Below are 14,864 nucleotides of genomic sequence, written 5' to 3'. Positions count from 1 at the left end.
CTTAGAATCGATTCCCACTCAGACTGGTTCCAGTGTCTAGGGGTTTACCCTACCCGAACCGGCCTTGATTGGCTTTAGTGGAACCAATATTGTTGAAACTGAATTTGCCTTGAAATAAACCATAGTATACTTTTGGGGATGTGAAGATTTGGATCCAAGTATTCATGATTACGAAGGCCATGGTCTCACTTGATCATTGAGTTACTTAAGTGATTTGATCATTTGCTTTTGTTTTAATATTTGAATGTGTACAATAAGTAGTGTAAAAGGTAATATTTACAAAGTTTAAATTTAATTTATGTTTTTAACCATATAATGATTATCTACATATTGAGTAATCTAATTTAATCAATAGAAAGTTTTAAACTATGGAGAGAGTAAAGAAAGTACAAGTTCCATGGGTAAGCCCTAGAATCGACCCCAGGACCACTAAGGCTATAATCAACCCTGAAACTGACCTTCACAGGATAGGTTTTGGTTCTAAAAACTTGGAATCGACCCTTACAGGATAGATTCTAGGTTATGCCATGAAAGTGAACTGAACCGGCCCATTCTCACCCCTAGTACTACTACCATCTACCAACTTGTAGTAGGATATGAGGTGCCATTGGATTCGTATCTCTTGTCTTCTGGATTGATAGACTATCTAAACTTCTCATCTATGACCTAGAAAACTGGCCGGAATTTGCTCAAGTGTTTGAATGAGGATAAGAGTGTGGCATTGCATTACCGTTTCTTGTCCAGTTTTGGTGGAGCTGATATAAGCAGAAACGTTTTGAATCATCAGGCAAAATCTATGATGTATGCTCCGCATCATCATATGATAAAAGACAGTTATGTGATAGACTGATAGTACACTTCGGAAAACATGAATCGATGAAAAAGCTGAATTTAACATGCAAACAATATTAATGAACCAACTTAATTCAATGTTTAGGATTCATGAAAGAATTTATATATCAATACAATATTCGAGATTATAGCTAAGTCTCTTGAAATCCAGGTCCAGAATATTTGAGGAAGTTTTTAGTCATCAAGATGGTAAAGTAGCCTCTATAGTGTGTATGATTTTCTCTACCCAGATGGACATCTGATTTAAATACAGCTGAAATCATGGAACTTTATGATGTTGTCCCATTTGAGGTGTTCTTAATCGATGGCACAATTAGATGATATTGTCAACTGGATGAGGCCGAGGTGAATGGACGAAGTCGCACACTGAGATCTATAACCAGGAGAAAGGTTAGAGGCCTGAGGAGTTATTCCTCGGGTAGATACTCTGACGTTCAAGTTAGTTGGTAAAGAAAGAGGTGGCTGGGCTGAGCAGATTGGGATAATAATATTGGTTCGGGCCGAAGAGATATTCAAAGTGTTTTTTCAAAAAGTCTCTTACCTTGAGCGGGGAATACCTATTTATAGTTAGATGTCCATGTTCTAGATGGATAGGGCTTCCAGAGTTATCAAGATGAGGTTGTCCGCCGAGGTCTTCGGGAGGTTTTCTCTTCCCCGGCGGAGTCCGCTTCCTTGTCCATGCAGGACACTCCCTCCTAGTCGTGTTCTTATGTCACACGGTATTGACGTGGAAAAAAAGAGAATGGCCACGGAGGTTGCCACATGACATCCTTGGCTAGCTCAACCATCACCAGAATACTTTGATCATGTTGTGGGGCTAGCCTCGATAGGAGATGATGTGTGGTGACTGCTTTTGGCCTTTTGAAAGCATCCTAGAAGGCCATTTCTTCCTTTCTTGTGTGTCTTTTCAGAAAGATAGTTGGTGCATCAATTTAGGGAGTTCCGATCTCCTACACACACCTCATTACAACTGTATTGGCCATTTCCCAATACACAGCTGTAGTGCCATGTGGGTAGGTGTAGGTAGGAGATCTGAATTCCAATTTATGCCCTACACTCATTCTTAAAGAAAATGCTATATAGTTTCTGGCACCCGGGCAGTAAAAGATGTGGACCAATGATACCTTTGGTTCATGCCTTGTTAAACGTCAAAGCACACGTTGTTAAACATGAAATATAGTTTATGAAACATGAATCAATGAAAAAGTAAAGATGTTTTTAATATCAATGGTTAAGATTTAGATGTAACGTGCAGCCATTGAACTCTAAATACTTCCCAGATCTCTTTTATCACAAATTCTATCATACAGAAACATGTTTTAATTTGAAGCTTTTATACCAATACAAATGAAATATTGCTCTCCAAAAGCTACTCAAATTTTGCTTGATATTGGAGTACCAATTAGGTAATGAGGCTACAATAGCTAAGTTCCCTTTACCACAAATTCTATCGGAGGTTTCAATATGCAAAAGAGTTTTTCAATATGATTCAAGTAGTGTATGGTAGTTTGTGATTTTAGGATGAAATAACAGGAAGGAGCCCTTGATCCCACATTGCAATCTATCTGCAAGCTCAAGTTCAAGGTCATTTGAAATCTCTTCCTCCAAAAAATAATGATGGTTGTGACCTGTGGGAGTCCAAAAGCTTGAGTATTGTGAATCACTTTGTTTGAGGGATTACTTGCAAATTACTACAAGTAAGTCAGCAGAGGCTGTTGTGTTAAAGCTTGAGAATCTGTCATAGAGGGTGACATATCCAGCAACTGGAACCCTTATGGGTCCATGGCTTTCACCATATTTTTATATCTTTTTCAAAAAAAAGGTTGGTGATTTTTTTTTCCAACACACGTCTCCTCTCTATCTTTTCACAAATTTGTTTTTCATTTATATACATTTTTTTTTCTTTTTTACCACATTGTCAAGTGTAATAGAAGAAAGAATATAGTGGAGAGAAAAATAAATTAATAAATAAATCAAAGTAATTAGGGATGCAACTTGGGTTGGGTTGGGTTGGGTTGGAAACTTCTAACTTTTCAATGTACCCACACCCTAACCCAAACTCTATGTGGTTGAAATTCTATAAATCGGACAACCCAACTTGTAATCTTTAGGGGGCGTTTTTTTTCATATTTTGAGAGGGGAAATTGGTCAATGGGATTTTAGTTTCCATTGACCAAGAATGACATGTTCCTTTTTCACATTTATGTAGAGATCAGGGAAAGTTCAAGTGATTCCCATCTCCTAGGTGGATAAATAGCTTTCCCACCTAGGGGAAAAGTTGTCAACACTTGAATGAGACAAAAAAACCCCATTTAATAATAGATTTTTATAGCTAAAATGGTCATTGCCTTGTTTACATGAGAAATAGAAAAACATGGGTAAATGCACTTACCTGGGTAAGTAACTGCATTTACCTGGATAAATAACTTACCGAAAAACAAACTGGGCCTAAAAGTGGCAATGATCCAGACATGAGGCGAATCACCAATCACTACATTATACCTCCTTGACTTTCCCAATTCCTTAAATTTCTTGTACTTTCTCTCTTCCATTCTAAAACCATCTTTCTTTAAAACTGTATCCATTTTTTTTCTCTCAAAATTTATTGTCTTATATTGGATTTTTTTACATGGACACTCATGGTTCAAACTATTGATATACTAAATACGTAAAAAATGTATAACTCTTTCTAATTTTTTTTTTCAATTTGCTACATTTACAAATAAATATATTATGGTGAATATTAACATTTGAACATATTAAAAAAGTCTTAATCTAATTAAATAGATAGTGTTTGCGAAACCGATAAATTATTATACAATATCCACCGATGCATTGTGATATTTTAAGCCGAATTCCCTTTTGCTATGACGATATTGTAGCGTGTGACTAAAACAGAAAACCATGGCCTCTTCGGTATACTGCAGTGGCCTCGCCAATAAGTCTCTTCATCTAATTTAAGGTGGGCCATGACAATAAATCAAAGGCTTTGATTTAATTGCTCTCCTAGTTAATCCATACAGATCAATGTCCCAAGAAGATTTACTCTTTCTGCTTTTTTTTTTTTTTTATTTTGATGGATAACACCATTGTTTTTCCAAAAATAATCACTCTTTGGATTTTGGCTTGATAAACTTGACAAAACACTTTGTTTTATTTGAAAGGGACATTAATGGTCAGAATAATTTGATTATCCTTGTACACATCTCCTACATTGAAGAATATTAGGGGGGCATATTCTTGTTTTTTTTTTTTTTTGTAAAGGAGTAGTGAGCGAATGATGAACTGTTACTCATGTCATCGACCCACTTGTATTATTTGTTTAACATAAATTTGATGATGGTCTACGGGCTTAATAATAAGGTGGGTGTGACATCTAATCCGTGTGGTTATGATGGTCTAAGAGCTCAAGTCTGGGGATAGATAGATGACCATTAATTGTAGTATGGGGTTATCATAATTTGCCATGTGGCAGATATTCAGAAAATCAGAACCCTTCATTGGAGGAATCCCATCTAAGAGGGCCCACACACACAAGTAATGATCCGAAATCTTTGGATCATATATATATATATATATTATAAGGCATTATTTTCAGAAGAGTTTAAATATAACTTTCCTTTTTGACAGTTGTCGAAATATTTTGCTTCAAAAACACAAATTTTGTGCCAGCTGAAAGTCTTCTGCTGGTTGATGACTGTAGAGGACTGATCATCCTAAATTAAGGACAAGAGGTAAACTGTGGGCCTCGGACCACTCCTGCTTGACATGTTGGCCCAAAATCTGTGCAGCTTTGAGAAATGACCTGGACATCGTGCATGTAAATGGATTAAAAGCCATAGTCAAAAGGTGAAATAATAGAGCCCAGATTTTCTACTCACTTTTCCTATCCATTTTGTAAATACAAGTTGTTAAATATAAAAATACATTTTGTGAAATGTAAACCAATGAAAATTAAATAAGATTGCTTTTGTTTCTTTTTATGTAAAAGTACATCGATTGAAAAGTGAATCGATCGGTTTAAATATAATAAATTGTTAAAGTGATAAACATATAAAAAATTACACTAATAAAATCGAAGTATTCTATAAAACTCCACCTTAAATGAAGTTTATATCAGTTTTCGATATAAAACTTACACTTAAAACAAACATAAGAAAACTCAAACCAAACCGGTGTACAATTTTCCCTGGTTTTCATTTACACCAAAAACAAAAGCAACCTAAACTTCAGTAGTGATATGAATGGCCGGTCTTAGACTCTTAGTCTACGGCAAAATTGAGCTTACCCCATTCGGGTTAGGCCCACTGCTGGGCAGGTCCTAAATTTAAGCTAACCTTCATAGGAAACTTCCTTTGGGAGAAGGACCCATTTGATTACGGCTGAATTAGTTGAACCGGATCGCTTATTAATTTGTCTTTTAGTGGATTGCTGAACCACATGTCCGTACTCTGCCCCTGTATCATATAACTTAATTAAAATTTGAAAATGAAAATGATACAGATACAAATACAAATATATAAAACAATATAAAATATAAGGATTTACACTCTAGGCATTTGTATTCAGCTTTCAGAATGAGACTAACGAAACCATTCCAACACATTTCCAAGATAATCTGATGCTGCGCACATTATGTTGAAGACCACCCATTACAAGAGAGTAAGACTTGTCGTATCTGATGTATAGTATCAGATCATGTTGGAATGTATTTTGTTGGGAATTGGCCCAAAGCCTTTGGATCTCATTTCATCATTTATGAAACAGGAAATGCTTCAAAGTCGGGATCACCTGCCAATAAATATCTTCCAACTCAATGTTTCATTGTTCATTTTGCTAATTTACCGCTCACGATGAACGTAGTTCATAAAGAGTCCACATCAACTATACGTTCTAATCCCTCACCGTACAGGTTAAATGAATTCTCAAATTCACGAGTAGAATAAAGTTTATAGAAACTCTACTAACAGAATAGGATAGGATAGGAAAAAACTGTAATTTCAGATTTCTGAGATGATTAACCCAAAGACTTAAAACACATGATCATCATTATATTTAGATATCTCTATCCAACCAAAACTCATAACTCGAAGTCCAAAGATAAATGAAATAACCTTTTAGGCTTTGTTATTATTACATTGACATAACATTGAAGTGACGCACGCGGTAGCTGCTGCTTTCATGCATACTCATCATGACTGCAGCTATTCAGGTAGCGTGCATCTCGTTCCCCAAAACTTTAGCCCCGCCCTTAAACCTTTTTTTTTTTTGTTTTGAAAATCCTTAAATCCTTATTGGGTTCAAATGTTTAGCATCTCCCTAATAGAGGCTGTACTTACGAGTTTCATTTTTTTATTCCTTTTATGGACACAATGATGGTCCGTTGCTCCAACCAGTCCAACGTCCATCCATGAACACAGTCCAAACTTTAACTTCTCATCATGGCCCGTAAACTGTCAATACTTTTTCTCTTTCTCTTTCTCTTTCTCTGTCTCTCTCTCACTTTTCCCCCTTCTTTTTTGCTTTTGATGGAATCAGGGCTCTGGTTCTTGTGGACTTGAAGGCCCAATAGGTTACACGACCCGATCCAAGTATCCAACCCAATCCAATCGAACCCAAACTTGTTTAAAAGATTAAAGAAAGGCCTTAAAAGGAAACAAAATGACACCAAACCAATCCATGGCCCATGCACATGGAAAAGGAGGCTAAAAGTGGCAGAAGAGTATGCGTCGCTCTCTCCACAAACAAAATCATGCTGTGACGTGGGGCATACTCTCAGACACTATTTATTCATGTTTACTGGAAAGGTAAGTCCAACCAAACCCATACTTCGAATATCTGGCCCCACCCCATCACCTCTTCCCAAAATCAATTTCCTCACCCCTTCCAAATTTACCCTCACTTTTTTTTTTTTTCATTGCGAAGCAAGCAAACTGCAAAACTGGGCCAATGCAATTTCTTCGGTGACCCACAAATTTGGAGCTTCACCTATTGGGCTATGACCGACTGGACTTGTTGGGTCTACGCAGGCTCATAGCCCATATTGGCCATATTCTTTCTTGCCGTATCTGGACTCCTCACTAAGCCATGCAATCTCGCTTCTTGATGACTAATTACCACACTGATCTTCTTTGTATACACAACACACTGGATGATTGCCCTCTTGACCTTATTTTTTAATTTATAAGTTTTAATTCTGTGTCTGAAAAGTAGAAAAGGAAATTATTTGAATAATTGAAAAAAACTTAAAAAAAAAAGGAAAAACGTCTAGGTAGCTAAAAGTAAAACTGGTCCCTCGTCACCAACGACTCTAATTTGATTGACTTCGCACCAAACAATGGACTTATTTTCGTTATTACATATAGCCCCTGTTCTTTTTCATATTTACATTCAGTACCTGTGTTTCTGTTTTTTGTTTTACTATCACGAACCCCAACGGCCTAACGTCTATTAACGATGACGCCCAAGATCGTCGCAAAGAATCTAGGCGATATGAGATAAAATCTGAAATTGGGGAGACGGGGACGGAAAAAGGAATATTTAAAAGAGACGTGGAAGCGGTGGATTGTTACGCGTATCCTGGTTTCAGGAAATGGGCCCATAGGAAAAGAAGAAAAAACTCGAAAAAAGACCGAAAATTTTCGAAGTTGAGGGGGAGAGAAATTTCGTTTTTCTTCGGGTTTGGCCGTTCACCGTTGGCTTCAGTTTTACAGCAGGAGATCCTTCTTCAAGCATGCAATTGCAAACCTTAATTTCCTCTTTTGACCGTCTCAGTTCACTTTCTGTAAATGGCTTCTCGTTTTCTCCTCTCACTCTGAATTTGAATTCGCGCGTCCATGGCGGTCTCGGGGGTCGAAGCTGTTTTAGATTTCTTGATGAAGAATGGGTTTCCCGAAGCCGCTTCCGCTCTCAGAGACGATATCGTAGAGAGGAAGGAGGAGGTGAGCTCTTTCGATTTCGAGAAATTCATGTTCCCGATGGATCCGCCACCTCCTCCGCTGAGAATTCTTTCGGCTAGCCGGCAATCGGAGATTTGCAATGGAGTTAATTGTTCTGATTCGAGCTCTGACTCTTCGGATGATTTTGTAAGCATGGGTTCTTCTACTACCGTAGTGTCTCCTTCTGGTACGATACGATAGAAAAGTTCAATCTTTTTTTTCTCTGTTTCTGAATTTACAATTTGGTTTCAAAGTCGTTGAAATTATTAAATCGATTTCGATAGTGGGTGGACTCTACGATATAGATTGGTTGGTCATATTTTATGTTTCAGTAGTTTCAGTTTGTCTGTAAATGATGAAATTTCACGACTTTTTTGTGGGTTTTAATCTCTCTATATATATTTAATTTACTGGATACTGTGTTACACTATCACTTCAGCCCGGTCTCTGTTCCTGTGTTCCATCAGCTATTGATTGTAGATATAGAACTTAAAGGTGTAACCGCTGTAATGATACTCGTTGTGTCGCCAAACAGTGATCTATAAACTTTTTTTTTTCCTTTTTTTTTTTTTTTGCAGAGCTAGAAATTTGTTATCTGCAGTTACGGCTTGGCACCGTTGATCATTTTCTTTTTTCCCTTTAGAAAGCATACCGAGTTGACAACGATAGAGACATTGTATTACTGCAATAGAAGATTACCAGACACTCCCTCTCTTTGATGTTTCTCTAATACCTAGAAGCCTTACTTTTCTGTTGATTTATTCTCTACCATTACCAGCCTGGTTGTAAAATACTTGCCTCTGCATCTGTAGATTGTTTAAGAAAATCGCATTACCTTTTCAGCCAAATCTATGTTGAGTGGTTGACGAAGTGCATTTTCTAATAAATATTTAGTTGTCTGGAACTCATGACTATGGACCACTTCCCTTTCCCTTGCTTTTCCATGTTTCCTTTTGGGCTCACTTACCTCTTTGCAAGTTATTCTCTTTACTATATGATTGAAACATGATTCTAAAGTGCCAAATTCAACAACCAAATAGGTCATGGATAGAGGCATAAAAGCACCAATGAATATTTGTGCTTTATGCAGACATTAATTTTGTTTAGTGTTGCTTATTATATTGCTGTCAATTACTAGGTAGGTCTCTATGGTATATTATTATGCTTAGGCCAAGCTCACCCTTTCACACTTTCAACAGGATTGACAAATCCATATGCAGCTCAAGATAACTCCGACGATTCATCAGATAGACTCTCTGAATTTGGTACGGCTCGTGATTACCCCGACCCTGATATGTTCAATGGCATGTACTGGTATGATGAGAAAGATAGAGGCAATCTCAAATATCCCTTTTTTGGAGTGTCGGACTTCTATAAATGCCCTAGTGAGGACAAATTCGTTACAACTTCAGAGGCAGACAGGCAATGTGATAAATCATCAAACCTATACTTTGCAACAGAAGGGTTTCATCCAGTGACAACTGTTAAATACTTAGACAAGCCATGTCTTCTTAATGATTCCTCCATGGATGGACTTTCAATGGCACATTATTATCAATGGGATGAAATTACTCGACCTGAACAAGGTGACAAAACAGGGCCTGACAAATGCTCTGGAAAGTTCAATTCAGGCCCTCTATATGACTGCTGTATGGGAGTAAAAGGTTGCAATGGTGGGGAACTGGAGGATCAAATCCACCTTAAAAGATTGAAAGAACCTGAACCAAGTGGTTTGGAGTTAAAACTTGTTTATGAAAATCCATTTCATTCTGGTTCTTCCTCGGAGAATAAAAGGAGTGGAAGTTCCAATGGTTCTGTTAAAAAGAACCTTATGGACAATGTGGATTCGGATCTTCAGGAAGACTCTGATATGCATCTTCAAGCTTCTGATAAGATTGTCCAACCAGATGGAATCAATAACCATGAAATAGGAGATGGTAGAGAAATGGTTGGAGAACCATGTGAATCTGAAACTGCTATTGATGGAGAGGAGTGTGCTACTCCAAATGATCATCTGATGTATGAAGTTCACGAGGATGAATATGAAGTATTTGATCTAAGAATTATACATAGGAAGAACAGGTTGGTGACTGTTAGGTTTGATCAAGATTTAATGTATAATGGTACAAGAGAAGGACTTTGCCAGCCAAGAATCTGGTATGAACCAGTATGGGTCAACTGAGCCATTGTGATTGTTTTACTGGTTAGAAACTTGGAATTTATTGACTGGTTCAGCTCTTGCTGATCCAAGTTCATACCAGACTTGGTATAAATTGACTCACTTTTTTTTTTTTTTTCATTTTAGGAGTCACAGAAATGTCTTACAAGTGGTACTTAATCTTGTTTGAGATACTTACATGGGTTTTATGTCACTGGTTTTTCAGAGAAACACTTATGTTCTTGTATTTTACATGCACTGCAGGACTGGTTTTGAAGAAAATAAAGATTTTCCTATCGTTCTGAATGAAATTATAGCAGGAAGATACTGTCTCACAGAATACCTTGGTTCAGCCGCTTTCAGTAAAGTTGTTCAGGCTCATGATCTTCATACTGGAATGGATGTTTGCCTGAAAATAATAAAAAATGATAAAGATTTTTTTGATCAGAGTTTAGATGAGATCAAGCTTCTAAAGTTTGTGAATAGGCATGATCCTACAGATGAACACCACATTTTACGGCTTTATGACTACTTCTATCTCCAGGTATGTAATTAAAAAGTTAGGCCACTTCAATCTATTGATTTCACCACTTTTGGCTTAGGGAATGCACTCATGTTAGCCTTGAAGCCAAAAAATTATCTTACAAAGGAACCTATATTTTCTGATTAATTATCCCCTATTTCGGCTTCTAAAACAATCACTACTACATATATAATTCCCATGTTCCATGAGGATAGATATGTGAATGTTCCAAATTTCTTCCTTCTTGTTGGTGACCATATTTTCTAGGTTATTGTTTATTTGAATTAATTTATTGATGCAATGTAAGCATGAAAGAGCTGATATTATTATTATTTTATTTTCTGTCCTACCCAGCATAGATGTTAGAGATCTCCAAATGAGCTAATTTGAAGTCTTATGATTATTTTGATTATCATGGAATCTTTTTCTGTTTATTAGTGCAATGGCTAATGGCTTTTAAAATGCTATAGGAACATCTCTTCATTGTTTGTGAACTCCTACGAGCAAATTTATATGAATTCCAGAAATTTAATCAAGATTCTGGTGGTCAACCCTATTTCACAATGCGGAGGCTGCAGGTTTGTTTTGTTGTGACCTATGACCTTGAAATGCTAAACCTTTGTACTTGTATTAAAGATTTACTTTTGGCCACTTGAAACCTAATTAGGATGTTTGGTCATGTTACTTTTCTCAGCTTATTACTAGGCAATGTTTGGAAGCACTAGAATACCTACATCACTTGGGAATTATCCACTGTGACCTGAAACCTGAGAATATTCTTATCAAAAGTTACAGCAGATGTGAGATAAAGGTTATTGATCTGGGAAGTAGTTGTTTTCAGACAGATAATTTATGCCTGTACGTACAATCTCGTTCCTATAGGGCACCTGAAGTCATCTTAGGCCTTCCATATGACCAAAAGATTGACATCTGGTCCCTTGGTTGTGTATTGGCGGAACTATGCTCTGGTGATGTAAGTTTTTCCTGTTTTACTTTTCTCTTGTCCTGTATTATGGGATTATTTGTTTTATTTTACTGCATATCCAGAACCCATAGGGTTTTAAATCTTCTATAGTTCTATTGTAACTTCTTTCTTTTTTCCCCCTTTTCAATTTTCCATTTATACAGATGCTCAAAATATGATACTTTTTCTTAGAGTGTCTTTTTCTTTTATTGTGTTCCATGTTATATTGAATGCCCATTTTTAAAAGTGAATACATAATGAGTGCATACAGATCCACTCAATTATTCTGCTTTCTGTACTATCTTCTAAAGTTGCCTTTGTTGTGGTGGCAACAATCAGAGGTCAAATCAGCTATACACCATATCCAAATATAAAGGAAAAAATGTAAAATGCACGCAAACAGACAAAGGCACACATAAACGGAAGAATAAAACCTTTTATCTGAAGTTAAAACTGAAACGTGGAAATAAATAGTGAAAACTAGGATCATGGTGCTGCCTTATTTCAATGTACTAAAATATTTCTGGGTTCAGATAGACCTTGTCTATATTGATCATTAAACAAATTTCCCCTACATTTTTTATACTGTATTACCTTGCTGCATTTATTCATGTTTTTTCTTACCTTGACAGCTTGGCAAAAAAAAAAAAAAACAACATAGTGCAAAGAAATCAACTATTTGGAGGTGGAAATTTCTTCTATGGAGTGTTATTCAGGCATCTTAACAATGAATTCATTGCTTCTTAGATGTGAAGGATATTACAATGAATTCAATCTGGTTTTCATGCCTTGTTCAAAATATAACTCTGTGTCTGACTGTTTCTTCCTCAGTCCATCTCTATCTCTTTTTCTTTTATTTCTGTATTTACCTTATATTCTGTTGTATAATTTATAATTTTATCTTGATATCTGTGTGCATATGTGAGGTTACTCATTACAATATGAATGACTGATAAAATTCTGGTTGTTGTAGTATCTTGGTCCTCCTGTTATAGACATTAGAGTGAAAAAATTCATGATTCTTTTTGTGTTCCCTAACAATTGCTTTCTAACAGGTACTTTTTCCAAATGATGCATTGGTGATGTTGCTTGCACGCATGATTGGGATGCTTGGCCCTATTGATTTTGAGATGCTAGCGAGGGGCCAGGAGACACAAAAGTACTTCACAGAGGAATATGATTTATATTATATTAATGAGGTGTCTTTGCAATTCCCTTCTCTTCTCAAATAAAATTCAACTTCTTAGTTTTTAATTTTTTAAATGGAACATTAGTTAATATGGTGCACTGCTGCAGATTAGGTGCAGTTAGGTTCAGGATACCTGGCTGCAAGCATATTTTGGGGTTGAGGGTGCATGAACCTCTAGGCATGAAACACCTCAGTTCTGTAGTTAATGGTTTTTTTTTTTTTAATTTTTTAAATGGAACATTAGTTAATATGGTGCACTGTTGCAGATTAGGTGCAGTTAGGTTCAGGCTACCTGCAAGCATATTTTGGGGGTGCATGAACCTCTAGGCACGAAACACCTCAGTTCTGCAGTTCTGGTTCCTGGAATCATGGAACATGTATGGCTGCAAGTTGAGTTGCCTGATTTAAAGATTTTCAACTACAATATGGCTCAGGTTAGGGTTTGGGCCTAAAGAAAATTTAACAAATTCCCAACCCAACCTGACCCAAGTTGCACCCCTAGGAACGTGCAGTATATAACTGTATCAGGGCAATTTGCAAACTCTCCTATTATAATGTAATTTTCAATTCATGAAAGCAGGCTATAGATGCAGCAACAGTGTAGAAGAAGCATTTATTATTTATTATCCTCAGTTCATGGCTAGGTTCTCAAGTTCAAGCCTCAGAACCCATGCTAGTAGTACTTGGTACTCATCATTTCCAAAATATACAATAGTGAAGGAAGGATTTTGTCACAGAAAGCACATCTGTATAATATATCCATCAATATGCCAAGAGCATAAAACCTCCCCTAATCAGAAAAGCTTTAAGAGTTGAGGTCATATTTAGACAACTGAAAAGAACGGTATTTATCTATAATGTCTTGTTTACCAAAAATTTACTTATTCATCTAGGTTGGATAGACAGTTCCTGTGTTCACCTTTGGCTACCTTAAAACAAAGGTTCCCATTCAGTACATGTATTCCATGTGGTTTGAATTTTCAGTGTTGGATTCTACCTGATAGAAGTTAACTGCTCCATCTCTATTTTTTTTAGGAAACAAACCAACTGGAGTATATAATGGCAGAGGAGTTATCATTGGAACATTGCTTACGGGTTTCTGATGTGGGATTTGTTGAGTTTATCAGATACTTGCTTGAGATCAATCCAGAAAGGCGGCCAAGTGCAAAGGATGCACTGCAGCATCCATGGCTTTCCTACTCATATGACTGACACTGTGGTGAAGATCTGGTTGAGCAAGTGGTCTCTGGCTTTGGGACTGCCTTCTATGATTCAAGTTTGAGTATAGATTCTCTGACTGTAAGCAAAAAGTTCCTAAAATCTGTTCCCATTATTGGTAATTTAATGTATATGTGAATGTACAGTTGCTACATTTGAGGCATAATAATAACTAATTTACATTTTTTTGTACGTACAAGAGCAGCAACAATGCATGTTGTAGAGATTCTATTTTTGCAAATAGTGTTTCTTAGTAGGTCATATATTTGGATGGCCTACTTCTTCGACAATGCACAGGGTTGAATCTTGAATACCTACCACACTGATGGATGATCCTTACCATCTGATAATTCAACATTTTTAGGGAAGAAGCAAGTAAAAACCTTAACTGTTACTTTTGGATGATTTGATCAAGAAGTTGATATTCTTATGGGTTTGAGGAAAACCAATAAAATTGTAGGGAGAAAATTCCATAATGCACTGCATTATTCATTAAGCCTCTAAATTGTAAGGTCTTTTCCTGAATGAGGCATGGTGGAACAGAAGTTAGTCTTCTCAGGGACTAAGAGATGGAACCTGGATAATAGTAGAATTGCTAGCTACTCTACAGGGCCTAAGGATGGCCGGGTAACTAAGCTATAGCCTTGTTGGTGTTAGGAAGGGGATTCCAAGGTGGTTATGGGTTGGATGCAGAATGATCACACCAAGGGATGATGTGACGATTTAGAAATAGTAACGAGGGAGACAAGAAACCTGGTAAATGCAATATTGAAAGTTTGAAACTCTGTATGTCACCCTTTTTGGATTCAAAGATCACCAAATGTGAGTCGCTGATGCGTTTGTGTAAGCAAGGGGTGATTAGGAGTCGGCTGTTTTCAAGAAATCTTTAGGCTATGTTTGGTATCAATGTCATTTTCTCAGGCAATGGCTGCACTTTGAAATTTGGTAAAGTTATTCTGGGTTCAGCAAATTTTAAATTGCCATTTAGTGTGAATTAGGCACCATATAGGCACAAAAAGGTA

At 36.7% G+C, this 14,864-nt stretch overlaps 1 protein-coding gene across 2 annotated transcripts; it reads left to right on the top strand.

The window, feature by feature from the left end:
- Positions 1 to 7,495: 7,495 nt before the first annotated feature.
- On the top strand, positions 7,496 to 14,034 carry LOC104594897 (uncharacterized). 2 transcript variants are annotated; one of them, XM_010255441.3, is made up of 7 exons: positions 7,496 to 7,977; positions 8,990 to 9,872; positions 10,213 to 10,492; positions 10,942 to 11,049; positions 11,166 to 11,444; positions 12,491 to 12,634; positions 13,660 to 14,034. In XM_010255441.3, the coding sequence occupies exons 1-7, from the start codon at positions 7,689 to 7,691 to the stop codon at positions 13,834 to 13,836; spliced, it is 2,160 nt and encodes a 719-aa protein (XP_010253743.1). In that variant the 5' UTR covers positions 7,496 to 7,688; the 3' UTR covers positions 13,837 to 14,034. The 2 variants fall into 2 exon arrangements, with proteins under 2 accessions (XP_010253743.1, XP_010253744.2); XM_010255442.3 differs by having other exon boundaries at positions 7,504 to 7,977; positions 8,990 to 9,947.
- The last annotated feature ends 830 nt before the right edge of the window (positions 14,035 to 14,864 follow it).

This window comes from Nelumbo nucifera, chromosome 2, assembly GCF_055504915.1.
Source record: "Nelumbo nucifera cultivar China Antique chromosome 2, China Antique-T2T, whole genome shotgun sequence".
Lineage (NCBI taxonomy): Eukaryota > Viridiplantae > Streptophyta > Magnoliopsida > Proteales > Nelumbonaceae > Nelumbo > Nelumbo nucifera.
This window is presented reverse-complemented; position numbering and strand designations above follow the sequence as displayed.

Bases quoted from the DNA above. Each gene is read 5' to 3' on its own strand.
- LOC104594897 (XM_010255442.3), top strand. From the start codon at position 7,689: ATGGCGGTCTCGGGGGTCGAAGCTGTTTTAGATTTCTTGATGAAGAAT. The intron at 10,493-10,941 runs GTATGTAATTAA...AAAATGCTATAG, and splicing joins ATGACTACTTCTATCTCCAG to GAACATCTCTTCATTGTTTG. The intron at 11,445-12,490 runs GTAAGTTTTTCC...GCTTTCTAACAG, and splicing joins CGGAACTATGCTCTGGTGAT to GTACTTTTTCCAAATGATGC.